The sequence below is a fragment of the Microtus oregoni genome, unplaced genomic scaffold (assembly GCF_018167655.1).
Source record: "Microtus oregoni isolate MIOR12 unplaced genomic scaffold, Mior012 000002F_ref0000024, whole genome shotgun sequence".
Taxonomy (NCBI): domain Eukaryota; kingdom Metazoa; phylum Chordata; class Mammalia; order Rodentia; family Cricetidae; genus Microtus; species Microtus oregoni.
In genome coordinates, this window is record NW_024543061.1 from 31547891 (window position 1) to 31575205 (window position 27315).

Below are 27315 nucleotides of genomic sequence, written 5' to 3' on the forward strand. Positions count from 1 at the left end.
GCTATGAATTCAAGGCCAGCTTGGTCTAGAGAGCAAGTTTCAGGACAGACTCCAAAGCTACAGACTCCAAACCCTGTCTCAAAAAAAGTAAACTTAACAATCTACCTTTTATGACATCGCTTTTATACTATATCCCCTTTTCTCCCTTCAGAAAGAAATCCTTGAATCTAATCTTGGTTCAGCTTTTTCTCTGAACACAACCAATAACAACTTGTAACCAATTCCCCTAAAAGATGATAACCTATTCATAATATTCATAACCCTCTAAATGACCAAAAACCATACACCCCACCTCTTGGGAATGTGGGTGTCATGTTCTCTAGATTGCTTCTGTTGTTTGGGGGGAATGGGGGAATGGCATCTTTCGGAGATGTGAGAAAATTGGGATAATGGTCAGGTCCTGGGAGAGCTAGCTATATTGTTTGTTTAGTCTCTGTGTGATGGGGAAGTGCAGGGCTTATCTGAAGCATTGGCTGGATAGTCTTTGAGGCTGAACTATCTCAGCTAGCAGCTTTGAAGTTGTTCTGGATGTAGAATTTTGAAGAAACCGCAACAGAGACATTCTGAGAGGCTGAGTCACCTGGGCTACTTGTCTTCACATGGCCTAGCTAGGGAAAGTTCCTGTGGTGTTGTGGACCCAAGAGAAGGTCATGGCCAGCTAGGCCATCCTATCCTGTGGGAACATGCTCTTGGTCTTCTGGGCGGCTGGTGGCCTCCTGGATCCTGTCAGTGTTCTGTACCCCACTCCCCAGCCTCTTGAGTCTCCCTGAGGACACCCCTCTGGGCATGGCCATCTGCACTAGTCAGGATCCTGTCCACCCATCCCCTCCATCACTCACAGGATTAGCCAGGGTTGAATCTTTTTTGCTTTTCTGGCTTTTCCTGTTCAACTTCACTAGTCTTAGAGACCAGCTGTCAGGGTGATCACTCACAGGATCTGGGCCACCCTCTCTGGGTGGGAAGGAGAGAGGAAATGCTGTGTCACTCTGGGACACCGTCCTGGGGAAAGCAGTATATGGTAATAGAAGCCAGGGGTTGGAGCATGCCACGCCCTTTCTCCTCACAGGTGTTGGTGGCAACCTGGTGGCCATTCAGACCAGCCGCATCTCTACCTTCCTGCACATGTGGAGCACACCTGGCGTCCTCCCCGTCCAGATGAAAAGATTCTGGCCTAACCCATGCCTCATTTTCTGCTCTTCAGGTCAGTATGCTGTCTGCTGGGGCCACGGGACCTTATTTATCCCCCAACCCCTTGGCGTTGGTTTGGTTTTGCTTTTTTGATGTTTGCAGTGGGTGGGCTCTCTATGCTGCCCAGGTTGGCCTCGAACCCTGGGCCCGGCTGATGATTTGCTCATCTCAGCCTCACGTTTAATTGTGACCATGTGCACATGCGCCTGTGTTTTTCTGACGTCATCTACAAGTTGGAAAGCCTTCTTCTGTGTTATTTATGCATCACACATGTTACCTAATTGTTTACACATGGTTTTCCTACAGCTTTTCTTGAGTGCTCACTCCGGCTACCCCACATGGCATGCTGCCCCTACAAATGTGTGTTCTGGGGTGTTGCCTGCTTCACAGTCTCCTTTTAGGCTTTCTTCGCGTTTCTCTTTTGAAAAAAGGCAGTCCGGTCTCTGTGAGTATAAGGCTAGCCTGGTCTACAGAGTGAGTTCCAGGACAGCCAGAGCAACACAGAGAAACCCTGTCTAGAAAACAGCAACAACGGAAACAAAGTAATAGCAGCAACAACAAAGAGCAGGCAGGGTGGTGCCCACTCGTGATCCCAGTCCTAGGAAGCCAAGCTGGGTGAATTCCTGGGGCTTGCTGGGAGTTTCAGGTCAATCAATAACAGACACTGTCAAATTATCTGCTTTTTTTTTTTTGACAGTTTTCTAGACAGCAACACGTAAAAGTGGATGCTCAGTAAATGCTGTGTCACGGAGCTACACTCTATCCCTGGATTAATTGCGTTACATTCCCAACCAACTTTCGCGCGTGCACGCGTGCGCGCACACACACACACACACACACACACACACACACACACGGTTGGTTGGGAATGTAACGCAGTTGACTGTTCAAGTCTCAGCACCACGAAAAAGTGGATGTGGCGACACACACCTGTAATCCCATTGCTTGGGAGCTGGAAGCAGGAGAATCTGAAGTTTAAAGCCATCCTGGGCTGCACGATACCCTTCCCCTCCGTTCCCCAAAGGTGGTTTCTCTGGAGCTGGGGATGGAACCTTGGGGCTGTGAGCATGCTCAGTAAGTGCTGTGTCACGGAGCTACACTCTATCCCTAGCAACCCTAACCACCCAAACAATTGCTCTGTTTGTTGACTGTTTTAGTTCACTTCATTGTTCTTGGAGTTTCTGAGTTTGGCATGTGACTTCCCTGCCTTTTTCTGACAGTCGGGGACAGAGATGATTTCTGCTGTGTCTGAGAAGGCGTCACAGTCACTGGCTGTCGTGTCCGCCTGTTTGTTGTTGGGTCTGGGTGGGATGGAGTCCTCTCACTACAGATCCTTAAGCTCAGAGAGCAGGGGAGAGCCGGAGCTCAGAGCTCTGTGGTGCCCCCACTGAGTGCCAGGGTGTCTGTCCTACGAGTGTGTCACCCTCCCCAGTTGCCCAGGCTCTTTCCCACCTTAGGCCCCTGGCACAGTCTGTCTTCTATTCAAGGGTCAGACCTCAGCCTGTGCCTCCTCCCCGCAGGGGTCTTTAGAACCTGGGAGCTGCCCCCACTTGTACACACTTCCTAGTCTAGGCTTCCATGGGAAACAAGTGACCTTCTTTGTGTGTGTGGCCAACTGATTCTCACCTGTTCCCTCAGATGTCAGCCCCTAGAAGGAAAGAAAGGTCAGGACTGAGCTGAGTACCACGTGTTTGCAGATGAAGGATTTGGGTGCCTCGTTGGGCACTCTTCTTTGCCAAGAGGGCCTCCGCAAGCAGGAAGGTTTTGTGATCCTCTTGCTTCCATTCCTCCTAGAAATCAACTCTGTGTCAGCTCGAGTCCTGCTCTTTCTGGTGGTCCCGGGACATCTGGTTTTCTTCTACCTCATCTGCCTGGTGGAAGGCCAGGCGGTGACAAGCAGCAAAACCTTCGTGTTGCTGTACCTGGTGGCAAGCATGATCCAGGTGAGGGTGGCTTCCCAGCCAACATCAGTGGTCCTTGTCCCGTGGGCGGTGCTGAGTAGAGTCCCCATCATACAAAGATCCACCTAACTCATGCAAGCCCAGAGACACGGACTAGACACAGAGGCCACTGTGCTGTGCACCACACACCTCGTACCACGACTCCACTGCACACTGCATACCGCGTGTTGCACGGTCACAGCTCACGCTACACACTTCACTCTGTGCTCCGCATGCTACACGCCTCAGAAAGCTGCAAGAGCAGCTACAGATGCACTGTGTTCTGTGAAGGAGGCGGAGCCGCTGTCCATCCCCTCACAGAAGGCCCTGCTCTTCACGGGGTTGAAGGGTGCATATAGTCTCCCTTCCAGGCAGGATGGAAGTTGTCGTTGTGAAAGAGATTAAGCAGCTGCTACTTTGAGACGCAAGCTGACTAAAGTCCCCAGTGGCCTAGACTGTCAGCAGAGAGGACTGTGGGCACTGTGGCAGTTTTCAGAGGATACACTGAAGTTTTTCCTCATCTCTCAACCTAGTCAAGTTCAGGGCTTTATTTAGTGGGAAGGAACAGGACAGGGACTACAACCTGAGTAGGGCCATGTGGACTGCTTCCTGGAAGCTTCTAGAAGGGCTCACCAAACCTCCCGAGGGGAAGGGGTTCAAGCAGAGGGGATCCTGGCTGGTGAGTGGCAGCAGGTCCCTCTGGCACTTCAGAGGCCAGGGCAGGACCCAGCCACTAGGAAGAGCATATGGTAATTGAGTCCAGAACCTGCTCCAGACCCCACCCTGCCCTCTTCTGTGTTGCTGAGTAACAGACAAGCGGAAGAGGTTGATTTACTCACACTTAAAGTTGCAGCCAGCATGTGACAGGCGTAGACAGTGGACAGGGAGCCAGCTGTGGCCAAAGGGGCTGTGTGGGTGAGGAAGCCAGTCAGCAGCAATGGCCCTGCCTTGTTCTTTAGCAACCTGTTCTGAGAACTGATTCAGACCCAGGGGACCTCCCTCAAGAAGCGTCAGTCCGTATCAGGCCTCAGCTCAGGTCCCCCTGCACCTCAGCACCACCACAGGAAGAACCAAGCTTACAGCGCATGTCCAAGACACTTAGGCCCCAAGCAAAGCTGGAGAAAGGGAACTGACAGGGGCTGACCTTGGTGGCATCCTTGGAAGCCAGCTGGTGCTCTTGGCTGTCCTTGGGTCTCTTGACTTGTCTCACATCTCTGCTCTTTTGGCAGGTGGTAATCCTGCTGTACCTGGCAGAAGTGATGGTTCGGCTGACCTGGCACCAAGCCCTGGATCCTGACAACCACTGTATCCCCTATCTCACGGGACTGGGGGACCTGCTGGGCACCAGCCTCCTGGCACTGTGCTTCCTCCTGGACTGGTTATTGAGGGGCAGAGCTGATCTTGTAGAGCTGGTTTCAGAGCTGGTTTCTGTACCCCCCTGACTGAGACTGCCCCCTGCAGGTTTCCGTGGGACCTTCCCTCACGTCCACAGTGTCCAGCAGGCTGTTCCTCCTGCTGGGGCCTCAAGCTGCTAGCTCTCTGCCTGGGCAGTGGCCTAATCAGTCTGCCAAAGAGACTAGCAGACACCTTGATTCTGAAGTTGGTAGCTGAGCCCGAGGTGGAGCCTTGATATCAGGAGCTCTGCTTGCAAGTGTGAGTGAGTATGTGTGCCTGGCATGTGTGTGCACACATGTGTGTGCATGTGTGTGTGTATAGGGCAGGCTGATCTAACCTGAAGATGCCGAGGAAGAAACTTGTCGGCATAACCTGGATTGAGCGGAGCAGGATGGAACTCCTCTGCGTCCCCGGGTCTCGGGACTCCCCACGCCCTGACTTTGCTGCCATCACTGAGCTCAGCCACCTGGCCCCACACTACTCATGCCCTGAGCCCAGTAACTGTGCACCGTCACCCCAGACAGGCCCTGCGTACCCCTCGTCTATACCCCAGCATTTAATCTATGGCTGCTTTCTTTTTATTTCCCCCTTTCTCTGTTTTATAGCAGGACCCTCTGTTTGGGGTCTGGAGATGAAGAGATGGTAATAAAGCATAGCTGACATTGCACTTGGTGTTGCGCATCCTTCAAGGTGGTCAGGGAGGCCGTAAGGATGGCATTTCTCTGGGGCAGTGTTTCTCATGGTTTGAAATGTTGAGTGTGCATGTCACCTGGAAACTTGTGTGTACAGGCACACGAGTTCTTCTCTGCCTGCCCAGGCATCTCCTTGCTGTAGCAGACCTCAGCTGAGCCATCGTGTTCAGGACTCACTGTCCAGTCCCCTTTTTTTGATTGACATATGTGTATGTATGTATATATGTATTTATTATTTGTGTGTGTATTTCTGAGGTGTAATGTGATATTTTGATTCATGTCATCTTTTTATCATTTATTATTTCATATATATGAGTGTTGGCCGGCATATTGCAGTACCCATAGATACCAGAAGAGGGCATCAGATTCCTTGGAACTGGAGTTTTAGGTGGATCTGGGTTACCATGCAGGTGCTGAGAAGCAAGCTGGCGCCTTCTGCAAGAGCCATATGTGCGCTTCATCTTGTTTATGAAGCGTGTCTGCTCCCTGTTTCCTAGCACCTAAGTCATGGGTAGGTAAGGCATGCTTTCCCTCACCCAGCAGACGTTACCATGGATCCTCTGTGCCAAATGGTGTCCCAGGTAGACGTGGTGCACAGGCTGGGAGTATGTGATGGTGGGACTGCAGGAGGAAGTAGTGGGGCTGAGCGTGGGGGGAGACATTTCCATCTGGTACTCACCTAACCTGGAGGAGAGCAGTCCTTGGGATGGCGTGAAATGAGTTGTGAGCTCTGAAGAGACACAGCTGCCAGCTGCTTAAGGGAAGAAGATAGATGACCCTACAGTGTGCCTCTCTCTAACCTGTCTCCCTCTGACCCTACAGTGTGCCTCTCTCTAGCCTGTCTCCCTCTGACCCTACAGTGTGCCTCTCTCTAGCCTGTCTCCCTCTGACCCTACAGTGTGCCTCTCTCTAGCCTGTCTCCCTCTGACCCTACAGTGTGCCTCTCTCTAGCCTGTCTCCCTCTGACCCTACAGTGTGCCTCTCTCTAGCCTGTCTCCCTCTGACCCTACAGTGTGCCTCTCTCTAGCCTGTCTCCCTCTAACCCTACAGTGTGCCTTCCTTTCTCTAGCCTGTTTCCCTCTGACCCTACAGTGTGCCTCTCTCTAGCCTGTCTCCCTCTGACCCTACAGTGTGCCTCTCTCTAGCCTGTTTCCCTCTGACCCTACAGTGTGCCTTCCTTTCTCTAGCCTGTTTCCCTCTGACCCTACAGTGTGCCTTCCTCTCTCTAGCCTGTTTCCCTCTGACCCTACAGTGTGCCTCTCTCTAGCCTGTCTCCCTCTGACCCTACAGTGTGTCTTTCTCTAGCCTGTCTCCCTATGACCCTACAGTGTTCCTCTCTCTAGCCTGTCTCCCTCTAACCCTACAGTGTGCCTTCCTTTCTCTAGCATGTCTCCCTCTGACCCTACAGTGTGCCTTCCTCTCTCTAGCCTGTCTCCCTCTGACCCTACAGTGTGCCTTCCTTTCTCTAGCATGTCTCCCACTGGCCAAGCCCAGGTGGAAGTTCAGGGCCTGGGGAGCAAGTTGATGACCCACAAGGTAGCTCCCCTCATGGGCACAGAGCCAGGAGGGAGGGAGAATGGGTGAAGGGGGTTGGACACAATCCAGCACAACTGTGCGCCAGGCCCCAGGCTACCTGGGCAGAGCACTCATCTCTGTCCTGAGGCTTAGATGGAGGGAGATAGAGTCAGTATTACAGAGGTATTGAACTGGATGGAGGGAGGGAGGGAGATACAGTATCACAGAGGATACTGGACAGACAGGGGGAGAAACAGTATCACAGAGGTATTGAACTGGATAGATGGAGGGAGATACAGGAGGCATTGAACCAGACAGATGGACAGAGGGAGATACAGTCAGTATCACAGAGGCCTTGAACTCTCACCAGTGAAAACAGCAGATGGAGCCCTGTAGAATAATCTGGTAAGGAGAGCTGAGTTTCCGCTGTACATGCTGAGTGTGGTCGTGTACATACTAGGTTTCAGAGTGATTGTTAAATCATAACTAGGCTCAAACACATCTTTGTTCGATGAGAGGGCAGGCGGGTGTGGTGGACAAGGGCAAACACTGGAGTTTGGTTTGCTCAACTTTTGAAGTGTTGGTTGTATGACGTACAGTCAGATGGTGTGGGGAAGAACCACACCCCTTCTGGTGATGGTGCCAGCGGTAGGTGGTGCTGTGTTCAGTGCTTCTCCTGGATCTGCAGAGCACGCATCTTGGGTGAATGCTTTCAGCAGACTGAGAAAGTTGCAGCCAGATCAGACGGTCAACAGAACCCAAACAGCAACCACGGCTTCCCTTGCTGTGACTGAGACTTGGGGGGTCTCTTCTGGGTCCAGCCTGTTGTCTAGACCAGTTGTCTCAGCATGTGGCTGCAAATCAGATATCCTGAGATGGTTATGATTCGTAGCTGGCAGCATTACAGTTATGAAGTGGTAGTGAAACGTGATGGTTGGGGTCGGCACAGGATGGATGGTACTAAAGGGCCGCAGCTCAGCAAGGCTGAGAACCACTGCTCTAGACACTCTTGTCACTGCTTGCCGTGATCCGATTCAGAAACGGTCTTTCTGTTGCTGCACAGAACAAGAAAGTCAAAAACTATGATGTTTCTGAATCCCAACAGCTCCTGAGCCCCTCTTCGCAGTCTTTCATGTGCCCAGGTTGCCCGGGTGCTGAGTGACGCTTGAACAGTCTACACTGAATTCTTGGGTGACCGTCCCTGTGGCTAGAGGAGAGTCTCTGGGTTGGTCCCCATCAGCTCCCAGTGCGGCCCGGCCTTTGCTCCTTGTCTTCAAGGCTGTCTCGTCTCCATGCAGAGCTGCTTGGCCACTGCACTGTGCACCCTTAGCAGTGCCTGGGCCAAGGGCATTGGTGTATTGTAAATTGGTCCTGTCTTTGTGACTCATTTTGAATTTGAATTAGAAAGTTGCCCATGTTTGCTTTGTGTCTAGCCTTATCTCCATAGTCTACATAGTGACATAAAGGAGTAACAGTTCCACTTTCAGAAATGATTGCTTCATTCGACCTCCAGTAATCATATTTTACATAAAATAATTGTCTTAATTATTTTAAATTGTTAAGATACCATGGCCAAGGCAATTTGAAGAGTTTATTTGGAGCTTACAGCTTTAGTAAGTTAAAGTCCGTGACCATCATGGCAGATAGCATGGCAGCAGGCAGGACACGCGGTCCTGGGGCAGTAGTGAGAACATACACCTTGATCAAGCAGGAGACAGAGCTAGTTGGGAATGGTGTGAGCTTTTGAAACCTCAAAGCCCACCCCCAGTGACACACCTCTGCCAACAAGGACACACCTCCTAATTCTTCTCAAACAGTTCCACCAACGAGCCAAGTGTTCAAATGTGTGAACCTTTGGGGCCATTCTCATTCAGACCACCACACAATAAGTCATTAGCAAAAAAAGAAATGCATATTAAAGTGTGCGACACAGTCACATTTATTAAGAATGTGTTCCAGTAGCAAACAGCAGCTTCAACAAAGCAAAAGCCAAGTTTCTATTGCACCAGCCTGACAGTCGGCATCTTCCATGCATCCAACCTGATAGCCTCACCGTGGTTTGCTGTGCTGTAGGCTCTGACCATCCACTGACAGCCTCACTGTGGTTTGCTGTGCTGTAGGCTCTGACCATCCACTGACAGCCTCACTGTGGTTTGCTGTGCTGTAGGCTCTGACCATCCACTGACAGCCTCACTGTGGTTTGCTGTGCTGTAGGCTCTGACCATCCACTGACAGCCTCACTGTGGTTTGCTGTGCTGTAGGCTCTGACCATCCACTGACAGCCTCACCGTGGTTTGCTGTGCTGTAGGCTCTGACCATCCATAGCAAAGAGGGAGAAATGAGCTTCGTAAGGCTTCTTTACCCTCCTAGGCCTATGGTTTCTGAGCAGGAGTTTCAAAAAAAAAAAAAACCCTCACAGAGATCTGCCTGCCTCTGCCTCCTGAGTGCTGGGATTAAAAGCATGTGCCACCACTGCCCAGCAACTTCCAAAATTTGATGCCCTCCATCTCAGCCAAGCTCTCTTTCTAGTGGGAGGGGGAGGACAGAGACCATTGAGTCAGGAGGCCAAGCATCCTTGGGGCTGCTGTTGAAGGAGGAACAGGAGATAAGGTGTCACCTGAAGTCTGGATGAAGCAGAGGTGACAGGTGAACTGGGGTGTGGGACCTCAGGATAGCCTGAGCACCTTCGTTACTTAGTGCTCAGCCCCTGTAGATCTGCAGTGCGGAGGTAGGAAAGGGGATGCAGGGGATACAGGAGTCCCAGAGAAGGTTGCAGAGACCTGGGAGGGTGTGGGAAGGGCGGTAATCAGTGCCTGCGGTTACTGAAATTGAAAGAGCTGAGTAGCCTTCTTCCAGGTGTCTGCTGACTTCAGAATGGGCTCTTGGATGAGGCAAGTGGGAGGGCTGGGGGAGGGGCCTGAGCGGAACCTTAGGGGACTGGGAGCAGCAGGTAGCAAGTAGCTCCCCCAGAAGAGAAGAGGAGAGGAGGAAGGGACTGAAGCAAGGCCAGGAAACCCTGTCCCTTCTGGATCAGTGCTCCGCCCAGCCGGAGCTGAGCTGGGATACACACGAGGAAGCACCGCCAGGGACCCAGCTGTAGTTTCTACCGGTGCTGTGGCTGCTCACGAGTTTTGTTTCAAAGTGGGATATTTTCCCCATTGAGACCAAGTCTTACACGGTAAAGTTTTAAAAAGGGGAGGGGGATGAGGGAAATGAAATAAGGGAAATGGCTCAGTGGATGAAGGCGCCCGCAGCTGAGCCTGCAGCCCGAGAGAACCAACTCCCCCAAGTTCTCTGACCTGCACGCATGCACTGCACCCCCTTTAAATAAATAGATGAACACTAATACATTTTCAAAAATAATTTTAAGAGGCAGGAGATAAAGCTCAGCATTGCGTGCTTGCTTAGTTTGTGTGAAATGTTAGATTCTGTCCCCAGTTCTGCTAAAATAAAGCCCACAGCCGTGTCTCGTAAGCACACCAGCTGAATCCATCTTGTTAACTGCTCCTCCCTTTGCCCCAGCCTGACTTTTGATTATTGGCATGTGGTTATTCTGCTGTGGCTGTTTGTTTGGGTAAAATTCATCCTCTAGCTCTCGGTCATTGTGCTGGCTGGTTTAATATCAACAGGACGCAAGCTAGAGTCGTATGGGAAGAGGGAACCTCAACTGAGAAAATGCCCCATCAAGGATGGCCTGCATTTTCTTGATTGATAGTTGATGTGGGAGGACCCAGCTCACTGGGGGAGGGGTCACCCCTTGGCTAGTGATCTTAAACCAGGAGGAGCAAGCCAGTAAGCAAGCAGCGGAAATCCTAACTAAGACAGAAATTGGTACTAGGTCATGGGGTATTGCTGTGACAGACCTGACCATGTGGTTTTGGTTTTTGGTTTTTGAAGCACTATGGTGGCATTTGAACTTTGGGCTGGAAAAAGCTGTTGAGTGTTGAGAGCACAGTGGGATGCTCTGTGGGAGCTTGGAAGATCGCACGCTGAGGGCAGTGCAAATGGCAGAAGCCCAGTTTGGGAGGTTTCAGAGGGAAGTTTGAGAGTTTTTCAAAGACTTTATCATGCGATATTTTTCCTTTAAGAATTAGAAGTTCTGGTTGTTTGGGGCTGAAGAATAGACCATGATTAACAAGATGCCATCACCACTAAAATGAAACTTTGGCTTTTCTGGGACAGTTGGTGCTGGTCAGCTGGTGCAGAAGAATCTGCTGTGGCTAAGACAAGATGGGCATCCCTGAGGTGAACTCTCGGAGTATTTCCTCAGGGTCAGCACACAGAAGCTGTGGTCCAGAGAGGGCCAAGGCTACCTTGTATTGGCGATGTGTATGAATTCCCCAGCTGGTACTGGTTTTGAAGGCATGTGGGAGTCATAGAGAGCAGCTGGGGCTCGCCATCATGAGAGGCGGCCGGGGTGGGGGGTGGGGGCGGCACTGGTGAATGGCAGCCTCGGTAGCAGTGACAACCCCAGAACTGAGAGGGTCATGGAGAGAGGCTGAGGTTTGGCATCATTTGGCAGGGTCCGTCACTGAAGGGAGCCCAGAAGAGGTTACTGGTGAAGGTAAAGCCAGGGTGTAGCGGGGACGCAAGCATTTTGAGATGCTAGGACCGTGAAACAACTGCCAAGGACAGCAGCGGCTGTGGAGTGGAGACAAGCTGTGTATACTGTGGCAAGACCTTTGGTGCCTAGAGATGGAAGCCTCCCATCTGCCGCCATCTGCCGCCGAGCTTTACGCTGTGGGACTCTGGTTTGCTTTGATCTGATTGTTTCCCTCTTGGAGTAAGAAAGGAAGAAATTTTATTTTACAGAAGCCCATAGTTAAGAGACTTCGAACTTTGAAGGCGCTATTGGATATTTTAGAGAGCTTTGGATATTTTAAAGAGACTGGATGCTTAAAGTGTTTGAATTTTTAAAGGTTGGAATACTTTGTATTGTCCTAGTAATGTGTTTTTTTTTTTTTTTAAACTTTCGAGACAGGGTTTCTCTGTAGCTTTTGGTTCCTGTCCTGGAACTAGCTCTTGTAGACCAGGCTGGCCTCGAACTCACAGAGATCCACCTGCCTCTGTCTCCCGAGTGCTGGGATTAAAGGCGTGCGCCACCACCGCCCAGCTCCTAGTAATGTTAATAGACCATCTTTGTAGGGATAAGTCCCGCCCCTTAGGGGGCATGTTCGCCTCGGGCTAATGTCTGCCTATAAATTTGGCGAGCATGCTCCGAGCTGGCTCTTCTGCTTTCCTGGTCTCCGCGGGAACGGTGGTTCTGTAAGTCTATTTCTACATTAAAACTATATATATATATTTTTACAATCTGTCTGCATTCGTTTATGCCGCTACACATCTTGGTGAGAACTGATAAAGGTTCTGATTAAGTGGTGATGGGTTTGAGTATCGAGTTGACAAGGGGTCAACCGTGCTGTCTTGTCCATTGTGTTACCTTAATTGAGAAAGTGTCCCCATCTGATTGGCCTGTAAGCCTTCGGTAAGTCTTGATGACGTGTGTGGGCCCATAAGTCGAGCTACCTCTGTGCCCGTGATCCTGGACGGTGTTAAGAAAGCAGGCTTGGGTGGCACACACCTTTAATCCCAGCACTCGGGAGGCAGAGGCAGGCGGATCTCTGTGAGTTCGAGGCCAGCCTGGTCTACAAGAGCTAGTTCCAGGACAGGCTCCAAAGCCACAGAGAAACCCTGTCTCGAAAAAAAAAAAAAACTGTAGTAATATGAGCGGCGGGGCTGCATCCCCAGCACCCCTGCCGCCTGGCTAGCTTATGCCCCGAAATAACAACACACAAACTGTATTCATTTAAACACTGCTTGGCCCCTTAGCTTTAGCCCTTACTGGCTAATTCTGATATCCTGATCAACCCATCTCTAATAAACTGTGTAGCACTGGTCTTACCAGGAAAGATTCAGCATGTCTGACCTGGTGGCTTGCTTCATCGCATGTGTCTGCCTCAGAGAGCAGAGCTATCACGTCTGCCCAGGAAAGGGGAGCATGGCATCTCTGAGCTCACTTCCTCTTCCTCCCAGCATTCTGTTCTGTTTACTCCACCCACCTATGTTCTAACCTATCAGGGCAAGCAGTTTCTTTATTTAATTAACCAATGACCTTCCTCCATCAAAAAAAAAAACAACAACAACAACAAAAAGAAGCAGGCTTGGTGGGCCATGGGAAGCCAGGCAGTAAGCAGCATCCTCCATGGCCTCTGCATCAGTTCCTGCCTTTGCCCCCTGCCCTGACTTTCCTGGATGATGGACCACAAGCTGTGAATGAAATAACCCCTTTCCTCCCCCAGTTGCTTTTGGTCTTGGCGTTTGCACAGAAATGGAAACTCTAAGACGCTCATCTCACTTGGTCTTTGTTCACTCTTTCCTCTTGTGTTAATTATGTCTGTTGTTGTGATTAAAAATACCATGACTGGGCTGGAGAGATGGCTCAGTGGTTAAGAGCATTGCCTGCTCTTCCAAAGGTCCTGAGTTCATTTCTCGGCAACCACATGGTGGCTCACAACCATCTGTAATGAGGTCTGGTGCCCTCTTCTGGCCTGCAGACATACACACAGACAGAATATTGTATACAAAATAAATAAATAAATATTAAAAAAAAAATACCATGACTGAGGCAATCTACAGAGGAGGGAGTTTTTGAGTTTATGCATCCAGACAGAGCCCAGCAGACATGGCAGCTGGCGCAGAAACAGTCCACAGGTTTGTTAAGTCTTTGCTATTATGTTTCTTGTTGAGTGGGACACAATGCACACACCATAGAACTTGCAGTCAGGACACTTAAGAGGACAGTTCCCTAGCTGTAGGCATTTTACAGTCACTCACCTCTCTAGCTCACCCCGGAACCCCGCCCCCAACCTCTTCCACCTCTCCACTGTCTACTCCCATTGCCCACACTGTCTACCATCACCACCCATTTCCTCCATCCACCCCTACCATCCATCTCCCCACCACCCACCATGGTCCACCCCCTCGACCCCCACCTTCCACCTTCTACTTCCCCTCCCATCCATGTCCAGGAATATTTCATGTGTTATCTTTATTCAAGTGCTGGCTTTGCTTCTGGAGGGGCTTTTAAAACAGAGGATTCCTTGGTTACTATGCAGCTGTGCACACTGTGGGTCTGGCTGTCTCCGGCACCTGTCACTTTTAAGTCCCTGTACCATGCTGCCCGTAAGTGGTTTCAGGGAAACTGGCTGTTCTGTGCTGATGGTGTTTTGTGCACTTTGGCTTGCGGCTCTCTGAGCTTCTGGGCTCTGTGGGTTTATGCTATGTGGGCATACATGTATACCCATGCAGTGGAGTACTGAGTACACAGACCAGTGAGTGGTCACACCTCCACAGCAAGGGGGATCTGGGAATCAGAGGAGGTGGCTCCGAGAGAGAACACACCCCATGAGTTTATTTCCATACAACATAACATACAAATGACTGTACTAACTGGAGGCTTGCAGAGGTCGGAGATAGCACAGTCAGGCTCATCACAGGTACAGGAGGCCTCTGGTGGAAAGGGGGGAGTTTTCTTCCCGAAGGTGGTGTTTTGTGAGTGAGCACATCAGTCGTTTTAAGTCTGGAACTGAAATGTCCATTGGCATTCTGAGTAGGAGTTTGTACAGCTAACCAGCAGGGGGAGCTCTTCTCGCTGCTGTGGCTGGTTGGCCTTGTCCAAAGACTAAAAAGCCTGAGGCTAGCCTCTGTGCAGCTGAGGATGGCTCTGGAGGCTGTTCAGTAAGTGCCAGCTGGTCCAGTGGGGACAACAGTGGAACTGGAAGGCACAGAGGTGTCAGGCTTTAGTACTGAAGCCTCTGAATCTGTTTTTGTGGTGTGTGTGTGTGTGTCTATGCATGCACACCTCTTCCACCCAACTTTTCCCTCTGTGTTAGGTGCTCGCTATTACTTGGAGTGGTCAAGGTCATGCACAGGTCATTTTCAACTCTCCTCAGAAGTGAAGGGTCCAGCCACTTTATCATGTGAGACTGGGAGAATATTCCCGGCCTGGAACACTCTAGACTGCCTGGTCGGAGACCTCTGTGCTGGAGTCATGGCTTTTCTGCTGCCTGAGCACGGCTATCCTGAGGCCAGCATTGGCTCCTTTGTGCTTCGGAACTCAACCCTGATTAGCTCAACTCCACTGTGTCCGCCCTTCCCCCCATTACCCACACTCTTCAGGAAGGGAAGGATCTACTCTTGTATTTTTTCAAAAAAAAAAAAATTGGCTTCCTCACTATATGAAAAGAAGATACAGCATTTGGACTAAAACACAGGCAGGGCCGAGCAGTGGAGGTTTAGTGTGGAGCCCAGGTTAAGATGTGAGGAACCTGCCCTCTTGCTGGAGCCCCTTCTCTGTGTGTGCCCCTCCTGCCAAGGTGTCAGGAGTAGCTCTGCTATGCGTTTGTTGACTTCATGACCTTAGACTCAGTTTATCATCTATGAAGTGAACGTCAGGCTGCCCAGCCACCTCTGAAAGTTGAAGCTCAAATACAGAGTAAGTTCAGTGAGGTGGGCCTTCCACCCCTTCTCTCCCTCCTTTTTATCTCAGAGAAGTGATTTCCAGGGAGAGGCAGTTTTGTTCCACAGTCATTTGGCAATGCCCGGAAATGTATTTGTGTAAAAGAGTGGGTAAGACAGTGGGTGTGCGTGGGCTGGGACACACTCAGACCATGGTCAGTGTCACCCCTGTCCTTCCCTGCGGTGCAGACTGCACTTCCCACCCTGCCACTGGCTTCAGTGGTGGTTAGTCCTGTGGGGACATGTTTATGACCATCTTAGGGGTCAGGTTGTTTTGTTACTATGTGTGCATCTGTGCACATGTGCGCGTGCACGTTTATCTTATGGAGATAGTTATGATTTTGCTTCTCATTTCTGTTATAATGGTGGCTGTGACCCAAAATTCCTAATATTTTATCATTCTTGAATTATTGAAAAGAGCCGGTTTGCTTTGTTTGTAATGTGTTCACTGCTGCCTGCTACGACTTGACTGGCAGTTCTGCATGGCTGCTCTGTAGATGTGTATCCTAGCAACTCTGACCAAGCCTGGAAGACAGTGATGTGCCCCCCTCTGCTGGGGTCCAAGACAGCTGCGTATTGTTGAGTCCGGGAGGTTCTTTGCCTACGGAACTCCAAGGGCTTGAAGACTGAGTCTATCCTCTTCCTCCTGCAGAAGTCTATGGAGCCCCACTTTCTTCTGTTAGACTGGGGTTCACCACCCGCTTCACTGGTGTTTTCACGCTTGACTACATGAAATCATTTACATAGCATCATCTGAAAAAACTTCAGTTGCTTGCGCCGTCCCTTCTACCTTGTGCTTCTGTCCCCATCTGTGCTCTCACCGCCATGTGCTCATCTACAGTGCTGTCTTTTTTCTCTATCTTCAAAGAGCTAGGTTTTGGCTGATGAAGCTTCTTTTTCATTACGTGTGTGTGTGTGTGTGTGTGTGTGTGTGTGTGTGTGTGAGAGAGAGAGAGAGAGAGAGAGAGAGAGAGAGAGAGAGAGAGGTGCATGTGCCACAGTGAAATGTGGTGGTCAGAGAACAAATTTCAGGAGCTGTTTCTCTCCTACTATGTGGGTCCTGGGGACCAAACTTGGCATCAGGGTTGGCAACAAGCACCCACTGACCTATATAGCTAGCCCTGGATGGCTATAATTGTTTATTGGCAATGGCATTTCTAATTGGAAGGGATGCCTTGATCTGGTTTGACTGACTTGTGATTGTGGGTGTTCAAATGAGCTCAACCTAAGGAGCTGTTGACCTTTCCTTTGTGAACTGACATCATCTGGTTGGTCCATCTTCACCCACCTTCCCTGTGCCTGAAGCTGAGGCTCGGTGGCCTGGTAGGACCTTGCAGTGGTGTGCCACAAGTTTGACTTTTCTGTTCTGGTTCTCTCTAACCAGCTCTTGTAGACCAGGCTGGCCTTGAACTCACAGAGATCCCCCTGCCTCTGCCTCCTGAGTGCTGGGATTAAAGGCGTGCACTGCTGCTGCCCGGCAAGGTTGACTTTTCAAAGGTGACCTCTGCACTGCTGGATACCTAGACAATTCTAAGCGTTATATATTCACTGAGAATCTTTTTTTTTTAAAAAAAATTATTTTATTATGTATACAGTGTTCTGTTTGTCTGTATGCTTGCTGTCCAGAAGAGGGCACCAGATCTCATTACGGATGGCTGTGAGGCACCATGTGGTTGCTGGGAATTGAACTCAGGACCTCTGGAAGAACAGTCAGTGCTCTTAACCTCTGAGCCATCTCTCCAGCCCCATGAGAATCTTGTTTGCATGACAAATCATGAACATTATGTCTTGTTTTTGAGACTACTTTTCACATCATTAGATACCAAGACGTAACTCCTGTCCCTGCCCCACCTTTGCCTGTGTATGTGCGTGTGCATGTGCGCATGTGTGAGTGTATATGCCCTTATCCTTATGTTTATCAAGCCTTTCTACGGGCCATCTTATGTGTACCTCAGAATAAGGACAGAGCTGGCTGGTTCTGGCTCTCTGATCCAACAGCCTGAATACAGTTCCAGTCCACATCTGTCATGACTTCAGGAAAGAATGGGTGATCGCTCCAACCCTTGACTTTAGGATGGGACCATGGTTTCAATGTGACTATGGGATTCTTTTTAAAACAGATTTAGAGACTCCACACATGAATCTTAAATGGAGAGGCATGATGGAGGTTTCAGTGTGCTAGCTGGCCTTTGGTAATCGACAGAATATGCCTCTGACAGATCGCTCAAAGGCGACTCCCATTCCAACTTGTGGAACCCAATCAGCCTTCAGGTGCATGGCTTGAGAATGAATGCATGCTTACTGTGTATTGTGTGTACTGCACACACACACACACGTAGCGAGGTCAAATACCAAACTCGGGCCATTTCTTAGGTATCATCCATCTTGTTTTTGAGACAGGGTCGTTCACTGTCCAGGAACTTACCAAGTAGCCATGTTTGCTGGCCAATGAGCCCCAGGGGCCTGTCTCAGCTTCCCCAGTATGCAAGCACTCCTAAGACTTGTTTTTTTGTAGGTTCTGGGTATTGAACTCATGCCCTCATCCTTGTATAACAAGCACCTTCCTGGCTGATCATCTGATCCCAAGTGCTCTTGTTTAATGTCACTGAGTTTGATGAGGTCTTGATCAGAATCACTATGGCAAATGATGGCAACATACAAGCCAATCTTACAGTATTTTCCTTTTGATGAAAGAGCTGAGCATGTTTCCACCCAGACACAGCGGCTCTGCTGCTGTTTTGAGCTGTACATTTATTCCATCCCGCTCTCAGTGTGTCCTGGTCTCTGGAGCCTGCAGAGATATGTGGCAGAGGATTTATTAAAGGACTTGGTTTATGATGCTGGAGGGCCTGTGATATCCCCTGGTGTGTGCCATGTGCAGACTGGGACCATGTAAACCACATTCCTGAGATCACAGGAACCCTGAGGTGTGACCTGTGTTCCTGAGCCAAAGACTGGCTATGTCTCTGGAGTAAGAGCCAGAATTTCAGATGCCAAAATCTGGAATCTGTATAAAAGCAAGACGTGTGCTCCATTTGAAGCCAGAGCGAGAGTGTGGTCAGTCTCCTGCTCTCTGAGGGCTCTGTTCCATCCCAGCTTGCCCAAGGATTATTGATGGCCCCTTATCAGGGTGAGGTAGATCTGCTGCAGACTGTCACCAGGTCAAATGTTGGTTTCTTCCTGCAAATCCTCTCAGGCCACCCAGGAAAAATGAGCCCAGTCAAATCCATACCCCAGTCACCCATCACAGGTCAGATGAACGTGCTGGCTGCTTGCAGTTCCCTCACTCTGTGCCTTCAACTCAAGATGCAAGTCTGTCTTCAAGTCTGCCTACATTGGTGACATGCTCTCTCCACTTTATCTTCAAAGGTCAATGGTTTTTATTTAAAGTTATTATTTTATTTAACTTACTCAGTTTTGAGACAGTGTTTTACTTTGTCATCCAGACTGAGTTTTTTTTAGGAACTTAGTATATCAAAGTAAAAGAATAGAGAAAGCATGGAGACAGGTAACACGATAAAATAGATGCACATTTGATATTGCTGAAGTAGAAACAGAATGAATTCAGTGGGAAAAGTTCAAAGTATAATTGAGCTAAAAACCGAATAAGGACCTCAATTCAGTATAGATTTTGTTTCTATTATCCCAATCAAATCTTGTATTTGATTAATCAAATTTCATTTTATTGCTTTCCTCTGTACTAGTCCCTACATTCTATTTCTAACATTTTATTATCTTCAGATTTTTACTGAGCTCTACATTTTTCTCTGCTCCCCTCCCTGCCTCTCCCCTCCCCCAAGGTCCCCATGCTCCCAATTTACTCAGGAGATCTTGTCTTTTTCTACTTCCCATGTAGATTAGATCCATGTATGTCTCTCTTAGGGGCCTCATTGTTGTCTAGGTTCTCTGGGATTGTGATTTGTAGGCTGGGTTTCTTTGCTTTATGTTTAAAAACCACTTATGAGTGAGTCCATATGATAATTGTCTTTCTGGGTCTGGGTTACCTCACTCAAAATGTTTTCTAGCTCCATCCATTTGCCTGCATATTTCAAGATGTCATTTTTTTTTCTGCTGTGTAGTACTTCATTGTGTAAATGTACCATATTTTCCTTATCTATTCTTCAGTCAAGGGGCATTTAGGTTGTTTCCAGGTTCTGGCTATGACAAACAATGCTGCTATAAGCATAGATGAGCACATGTCCTTGTGGCACAATTAAGCATCCTTCGGAATATACCCAAAAGTGGTATTACTGGGACTTGAGGAAGGTTATTTCCTAATTTTCTGAGAAATCGCCACACTGATATCCAAAGGGTTGTACCAGCTTGCACTCCTTCCAGCAACGCAGAAGTGCTTACCCCACAACCTCTCCAGCATAAGTTGTCATCGGTGTTTTTGATCTTGGCCATTCTTACAGGTGTAAGATGGAATCTGAGTTGATTTGCATTTCTCTGATGACTAAGGATGTTGACCATTTCCTTAAGTGTTTTACAGCCATTTTAGATTTCTCTGTTAAGAGTTCTCTGTTTAGGTCTGTGCTCCACTTTTTATTGGATTATGTGTTCTTTTGGTACCAATTTCTTGAGTTTTTTGTATATTTTGGAGATCAGACCTCTGTCTGATGTGGGGTTAGTGAAGATCTTTTCCCATTCTGTAGGCTGTCGTTTTGTCTTGTTGTCCGTGTCCTTTGCTTTACAGAAGCTTTTCAGTTTAAGGAGGTCCCATTTATTGTTTCTCTCAGTGTCTGTGCTGCTGGGGTTATATTTAGGAAGTGGTTCCCTGTGCCAATGTGTTCAAGTGTACTTCCCACTTTCTCTTCTATAAGTTTCAGTGTGGCTGGCTTTATGTTGAGGTCTTTGATTCATTTGGACCTGAGTTTTGTGCACGGTGATAGATATGGGTTTATTTTCATTCTTCTACATGTTGATATCCAGTTATGCCAGCACCATTTGTTAAACATGCTTTCTTTTTTCCATTTGATTTTTTTTTGCTTGTCAAAAATCAGGTGTTCGAAGATGTGTGGATTGATATCTGGGTCTTCTGTTCAGTTCCATTGGTCCTCCTGTCTGTTCTTATGCCAATACCAGGCTATTTTCAATACTGTAGCTCTGTAGTAGAGTTTGAAGTCAGAGATTGTGATGCCTCCAGAAGTTCTTTTATTGTACAGGACTGTTTTGGCTATCCTGGGTTTTTTCCTTTTCCATATGAAGTTGAATACCGTTCTTTTGAGGTCTTTGAAGAATTTTCCAGGTAGCTTTCTTATTCAGCACAGGACTATGGGCATAGGGATAGTGCCACCCAAAGTGGGCAGGACCCTTCTGTATCAATCATCAATAAATATAGTCTAGCAAAAACAAGGCCAGAGACGAGTCTGACCTAGGCAATTCCTCAACCAAGTTTCCTGTTTCTAGGTGACTCTAGGTTGTGTCACAAGTAGGTTATCTTCTAGCTGCTTTCTGCTTCTTTGTGCATCTGGAGTATGTACACATTTATGTGGGTGTGTGCACATGTTTATAGAGTCTAGAGGTCTAATATCTGGGTCTTCCTCCATTGCTCTCCAGCTTATTCTTTAGACAGTCTCTCATTGAATGTGGATCTCACTGATTTGGCCAGGTTAGGTGGCCTGAGACCTAGATACTCTGTCTCTTTGTTCCTTCCCCTGCAATGTTGGACAGATGATTGTCCCTATGCCTAGTGTTCACATGGTTCCTGGGGATTTGAACTCGGGTCCTACGTGTTTGTATAGTGAACACTTTGCTGAAAGCACTGACCCAGTTCCCTGCCTTTGACCTTTGCACCTGTGTGTTTTTGTCTTTGGATTTGGAAGCAGGTGGTGGGTGCAATGCTTTAATAAAAGCTGTTTGTGGAGGACTGACTCCCTCTTTACAGCCTCCTGCTGAGGTCCCTTTCTTTGGGTCTGTGGTGCTGGCAGAGGTCACTGGCATTCTCCCACTGAGTCCTCTGACTGTATTGTGCTGTGGGGTTCTGCTGGCCTTAGGGGTCTGTCTTCCCAAAGACCTGTGACATTTATGGCTTCTGCTTTCCTGAGTGCTGTGCACAATCGAGCTGCACATGGAGGTTGTTTTCTTCAGAGTAGTTCTCAAAGGCTAGGGGGACACTCCAAATAAGGAGGTCTCTGTTGCCTGCTGTTTTAATGTCTTTCCAGCATCTCTGAGGGGAACCTGTGGTAACTGCAGGGAACCCATCTTTCAGAATTAAGTAGGACATCTCTGGCTTTCAGATTGGTTTTGTATTTTATTTTTGAGATAGAATCGTACTATTTAGCCCTGGAACTTACTATGCTGCCCAGGCTGGCCTTGAACCCATGGCAATTCTCCTTACTTGGCCTCTCAAGTGTTGAGCTTACAGAAGTGCAGAGCTGTGCTTGGCCTTGGCTGTCTTTTTGAGATACTTGCTACTGTAGCCTAGGTGGCCCTAGATTCAGGGCAATACTCCTGTCTCTTGAGTTCCAGGATTACAGGCTTGTGCCACCATGCCTGGCTGGCTTTTCAATTTAAACGGCCGGGAAGAAAAGCTTTCTCTAAAACCCTTACAGGCATGAAACTACACTAGAGGTGAATAGGTGACCTTCACAGTACATGATGTACTTGCTGGTAAGGAATACCATCTTGGTGTTGGAAGCTTAATGGCATGGCCTAGGAAGCACAGGACGAGATGAGCCTAACTTGGCCCTCAAGGGCACCTCACGGCTCCATGGAAGACTGGCCATCCCAGAGGGCCTTGGAAAGGAGTCTCCAGAGAGGAAGGGCTTGCAGGACCACGCAACCATGCAGAGTTCTTAGAAGGATGTGTAGACACCAGTAGGTGAGGACTACATACTTCTGGGACTGAGTGGCGGGATCCATACACAGCCTGCGGGGATCAGATGGTCAAAGGAACACATCCCTGCCCAAGGTCTTCTGTCCCTAACCAAGCTTCACAATGTCAAAAGGTGGCAGTGGCTGGGTACACTGTTAATGGTGATAGCATGAAGGCCACATTCTGAGTCCGGCTGCTAGTGTACTGGCCCAACATCCCCATCTCCCAACATCAGTTCCTTTTCAGGGGCATTTTGTTCAGTCCAGCTCCAGGCTATCTACAGGTAACATCAGATATAGCCAGCCCTTGTTTCCAAGGGAGACAAATGGCTAGCACAGCTTCATGAAGCCTGTTCTGTAGTCAGCCCTTCCAGAGACCCACAGGCTGCAGCCTGAAGGGGTCAGGTCTACCCTGAGAGAGGGCATGAATGGCCTGGAGCAGATGGACACCTAGCCACAGACACGGACAGGGACTGCCCAGATCATAGTGTTCACTTCCACGTGGAGGAGCAGTGGTTTTGAAGAAAACCAGCAGAGGGTCCTCTGGGAATGTCCAACAGGGAACTGGAACTTCACTGGGAGGTGTATTATGTAGAGATAGCCTGGACCAGGAAATGAGAACCTACACAAACCAGCTTCACACATCACACTAATCAATGTGGAGGATGGGCAGGGTCTGCCTTGGGTCATGGCCCCTCTTCTATACCTGAGGACTGAGCTACTGGGGTCTTTCTTATTCTTCTCCCCATATATTGCTCTCCGCCCCTGGTACTTCCTATTACCCAACCCCTCTGTAATTCAGTGAGAGCCTTGAGCCCCAGCATTTGCTGAGATGCACATGACAGACATTGCTGAACACTCCTTCAAGTCTCCCAATAGTACCCTCAATCGGAGTTAGAGGTCTTTGGGGAAGCTGTGTCCAGATAGGACAAGCCTGGTCATGTCATCTGGAGACTAAAAAGAGACCCCGAGCGAGGTATGGAATTTATGGGATCTCCCATAGGACCCAGGCTCAGCTGTACCTTGGCTGGGCTTTCCCCTCCCCCACCACATAGGATGGCTCTCAGGTCTCTGAACAGCACAAGTGCAAACCGTGATGATGCTTAGCCCTTTACAACACTCAGGAGGCTTTGAAATGTGCTGGACAGCATGCTCCACACCAGGCGGCGGGGACACTGACGGCACATTAAGGTGAACTTTATTTTCACATTACTATACAACTCACTTGGGAGCTTCAAAAAATACAAACCCACAACTTCACTGTTGTCCCCAGAAAGCCCTTTGTGAGGTTACCGGCTGCCTCCCATTGGTCAGCAGTTCCACAGATGACCAGAATAACTTGTATCACTAGTGCAGGCCCCGGTGTGTCCTGACGGTGGTAAGCAGAGGTGTAAATACTCAGGGGCTCTGCCCTCTTCCTGGCTTTCCCCAGATAGGGACCCACAGTGCTTAACACCCTGACTGCATGCCAGGCAATGTGGGCCACAGTATGCTAGCAGATTGTGCTTTCCGAGCTAGTTCTGCCATATGACTCGCAGGCCCAGACACATCCTGAAGACATTTCTTTGCCTGGGACACAACACAGAATCACAAGGTCTCATCGCTCTGACCCAATGACCCAGGGAGTTGGGAACCCCGAGAAAGACTGAGTATGCTTAGAAGACCAGTCCCTAGAACACACCTATTATCTTCAGCATGTCTCAAGGACTCATGGAAGGCAGCAGAGAGGAGCCCAGAGCCCTGACCAGTCAAGGAAGTACAGGACTGTAGAGAGGGAAGCCCCGGCCCACCAGATAAACTAGGCCTTCCTTCAGGTCTGTTCCTGAGTGGTGACCCTTCAAGAAGAGTGAGAGTGTATCTAAGGGCCATGTCTTTCAGAACAGTCTCAAGTTCATGGTTAACTTACCACTGGCTCAGAAGAAGGTGAAAAAAGCCGGCATATTTAATGTTACCACTCCAACTATTTGCAACAGTAACACTGGTGTATTTTGCAAATGTACAATACAGAGAGCACAGCCCCACAGGACTGGTGCCGGGTGACATGCAGCACAGTTCCCCTTCCTCGCCAGACGGTGTCCTTCAACTGAGGAAAGACAGTGCTTAGAGCCTAAGGAAAGCAAGGGACTCGGGGCACTGTGAGGCAGGCAGCTCCCTGCTAGCTGGCCCCAGTCAGATACACTATGCTTATCAGTTCTCTTTCTGTGCAGATGACAAGAGAAAGATGAGCCATGCCGACAGAGGATGGGGCAGGCAGGCTGAGTCACTGGGAGACAGAAGGCTGACCTCCATGTTGCGGGATTTGCTCTCTGCAGAAATACAAAGTGCTCAGTTTGCAGATCTGCTGGTACATGACCTCGACGATGATGACAGGACAGGGATGAGAGGAGGGAAATGGGCAGCCCCGGCAGGCCAGCAGGGTGGTGATGGGCCAGACTGGGCTCCTGCTGGCTCACAAGGTCCTAGACGCAGCCCACGGTCAGGCGGCAGCTCCTTCCTTTCTGAAAGGGACTCCGCGCAGGCAGAGGCCACAGGCAGTCCTCAGGTCCTAGGCTTAGGAGCACAGCACTGGAGGCTGCGGTGGCTGGAAGGGCTGAAACTGTAAAGTATAGCCCGTGGGTGACTCAGGCACAGGAACGTGGGCAGCATGTGGCCCCAGGGAGTGCATGGTGTCACACATGAAAGCGACAAGAACACAGCTGGGGGGCATGTGGGGCCTGGCAGCTCACTGGACCATGAGAGGCAGTGGGGGGGGGGTTCACCTGGCCAGGGCCAAGCACTCATTGGCTAGGCGCAGTGATGACACAGGGGTCACGAGCACATGGCTGCATGGAATTACAGTGATTGCTGTTGCCACTCAGAACACAACACGGGACACACACACTGCCCTGGGCCGCCCAGCGCTCACGCCACCCGCCTGCTGGGACTGGGAATTGGATGAGGGAGTTATGGCATTGGTGGACAAAGATGAGTGGTCACTGTGTTGGGGATGGGTCCCTCTGCCATGTGGGCCATGGGAGGATTGTGGGGGAGGGAAGTGTGGCTCACCATGTACAGAGGGAAGGAATGTAGAGCATGGGATTCAAAGTTATGGCAGCCAGTATAAAGTGTCCACGGATCTGTGGGGCTGAGGTGACTGCGCTTTGCCTAGTTGCTTACTGGAGATAACTGCAGTTTTAATACTGGTTACTTAGAATAGTACTCTGTTAATAAAAGAGGGGTCTATACAGAGCAGAGTGGGGTATTAGACAGTCAGGTGCTGTGTTACTTGGCACAGTGAGTTATGAGCGTATAAGGTTTCAGCCAGGCTAGAGGGAATTTCTTTGTATGAAAATATGGAAGGATCTGGGTTTGTTCTAGCAGGGTTTTTGGTCTACTCACACATTTATCTAGATTGACTTCCTGTCACTTATGTGGCAGTCCTTAGGAGGTCCCTAGTGCTAGCTTTGTGGATGAAATGCTTATCTTCCACACACAAACACTACCTATACAGTATGTATATATATATTTATATATTTATATATTTATATTATATAAAGTTTACTTACGTATTTTCATCACCCATATCAGGTCTACTTATTATTATTATTATTTTTGCCCACAGCCAATAACAACAGTAACACAGCCAGTCTGGGGTTGGTTGTTGTGTCTGACTTTTGTATCTCATGCTTTCTTTGCTAGGCTGAGTTTTCAGATGTGTACAGAGTGAGGAGCTGAGGGCTGACAGGATGAGAGCCAGTTCCACTTCTCCTTGGTCAGCGCCGTGTCAAGGCCAATGGTGGCTGAGGCCCAGCCTTGGGCTGAGGGAGGACTGGGTGCCAGGGCTAAGCCAGAGTGGGAGCCCTGCTCTGTGGAAGGCAAGCCCATGGATCCACTCAGGCTATGGGGGCAGAGGAAGTGGAAACAGTGGTGCCTTCGGCTGGTCTGAGGCTGGTGCCTGGTAGGCCCTTGTGTGCCTGATGTGTGATAGGCGACTGCCTAGGCTGTCTACACAACTGTGCTGATGCCGCTGGGCTTGGCCTTGCTGCTGGTGGGGGGCGGTGGGGCAGGGGGTTGCCCATGATGATGCGCTGCATGCCCTGCGTGACCAGAGTGAGCTGTGGGCAGGGGCGGGTGGCTGTGCGTATGGGTCATGTATGGGGGGTGCCCCCCGTGTGGGCCATGGTGGTACTGGTGGGTGTGCTGCAGGTGTGGGGGTGGGTGGTAGTGGTGGTGGTGGTGATAGGGGGGTGGGTTCTGCTGCGCATGGCAGTATTGTGCATGATGCCCAAGCAGAGGGCCCTCTGAGGGCCCAGGGTGATGGGCATGAGGGGGTCCTGGGGGAGGGGCTGAGGGTGGGTGGGCCTGGGGAGGGGGCTTCCCTCTCCTGCTCCCAAACAAAGAACCCAGGAGAGAGGAGGAGTTAGGCACGGGCTGGGGGGGGCGAGATGGGCACTCTCGTGTTGAGGTCGCTCTCCGGCGCATGTGAGGACTGCTAATGATGGAGCCCTAAAAAGGAAATTCATAGAAACCAAAATTAAAAGATCTCAAAGCACACAGGCCAGACCAAGTTTTCCAACTTCAGAAGTCACCCACTGACTGCTGGGCCCGAGGATGGGAAGGATGCGGGCTCGGCCTGACAGACACTGTGCGGAGGGCAGCTAAGCTGGTCCTGATGGAGGTGAGGGGCATCTCCTGTCTGCAACAGCACAAAGATGCTTCTGCTCATGCTGTGCCGCTGCCAGAGTGAGACATCATCCCACGGGACAGGGTAGGGTGTTGTGAGCATGTGAGGCCAGGGAGTGGCAGTGAGTGTGGAAAAGGAACGAACCTGGTTCCTGTAAAGTTGGGCCTTGAACTCTCTTGGGACCTCTGCTATGTGGGGTCCAGAGGCGTCTGGGAAAGTGGTGCCAGACAGGTAGGACCCTATGACCTTATCCCTGGGGGTGGGGGGCATGGCCTAGGACTTTCCTCGCAGCTACTTGTTATAAACCCAGGAGGAGTAAAAAGGTCAGTAGGTTGAGTCAAGGTGTGGGCAGCAGGGAGCAATGGGAGGAATGAATGAAAGCTAATGAAATCCACACTGACTCTTCCTTTCTCTTGGAAACTCCTCCTGTGAGCTAGCTAGCTAAGCGATTCCATTGTGTCGACCCCAGACACACAGCCAGTAAAACTCCAGGAAGGAAGCGATGGATGGCGGAGCGTAGGGACAGGCGAGTGGGGCTGACACATCCAACAGTGAGAGCTGAGGATGAGTGAGGGGCGGGTGGCGCTTGCGC

At 49.8% G+C, this 27315-nt stretch overlaps 2 protein-coding genes across 15 annotated transcripts in view; one reads left to right on the top strand and one right to left on the bottom strand.

The window, feature by feature from the left end:
• Slc41a3 (solute carrier family 41 member 3) overlaps positions 1-5190 on the top strand; it is a 47014-nt gene extending 41824 nt beyond the window's left edge. For all 6 annotated transcript variants that reach the window (XM_041640237.1, XM_041640247.1, XM_041640260.1 and 3 more), the window contains 3 exons: positions 1067-1201; positions 2983-3131; positions 4358-5190. In XM_041640237.1, coding sequence (XP_041496171.1) covers positions 1067-1201; positions 2983-3131; positions 4358-4570 — 497 coding nt within the window. In that variant the 3' untranslated portion in view covers positions 4571-5190. The remainder of the gene's footprint in view (positions 1-1066; positions 1202-2982; positions 3132-4357) is intronic.
• An 18006-nt stretch (positions 5191-23196) lies between these two features.
• The window catches only part of Iqsec1 (IQ motif and Sec7 domain ArfGEF 1), a 325272-nt gene continuing 321153 nt past the window's right edge, over positions 23197-27315 (bottom strand). For 6 of the 9 annotated variants that reach the window (XM_041640168.1, XM_041640160.1, XM_041640196.1 and 3 more), the window contains one exon: positions 23197-26545. In XM_041640168.1, the coding sequence (XP_041496102.1) occupies positions 26045-26545 (501 nt within the window). In that variant the 3' untranslated portion in view covers positions 23197-26044. The remainder of the gene's footprint in view (positions 26546-27315) is intronic. The other 3 variants (XM_041640205.1, XM_041640222.1, XM_041640214.1) reach the window with 2 other exon arrangements.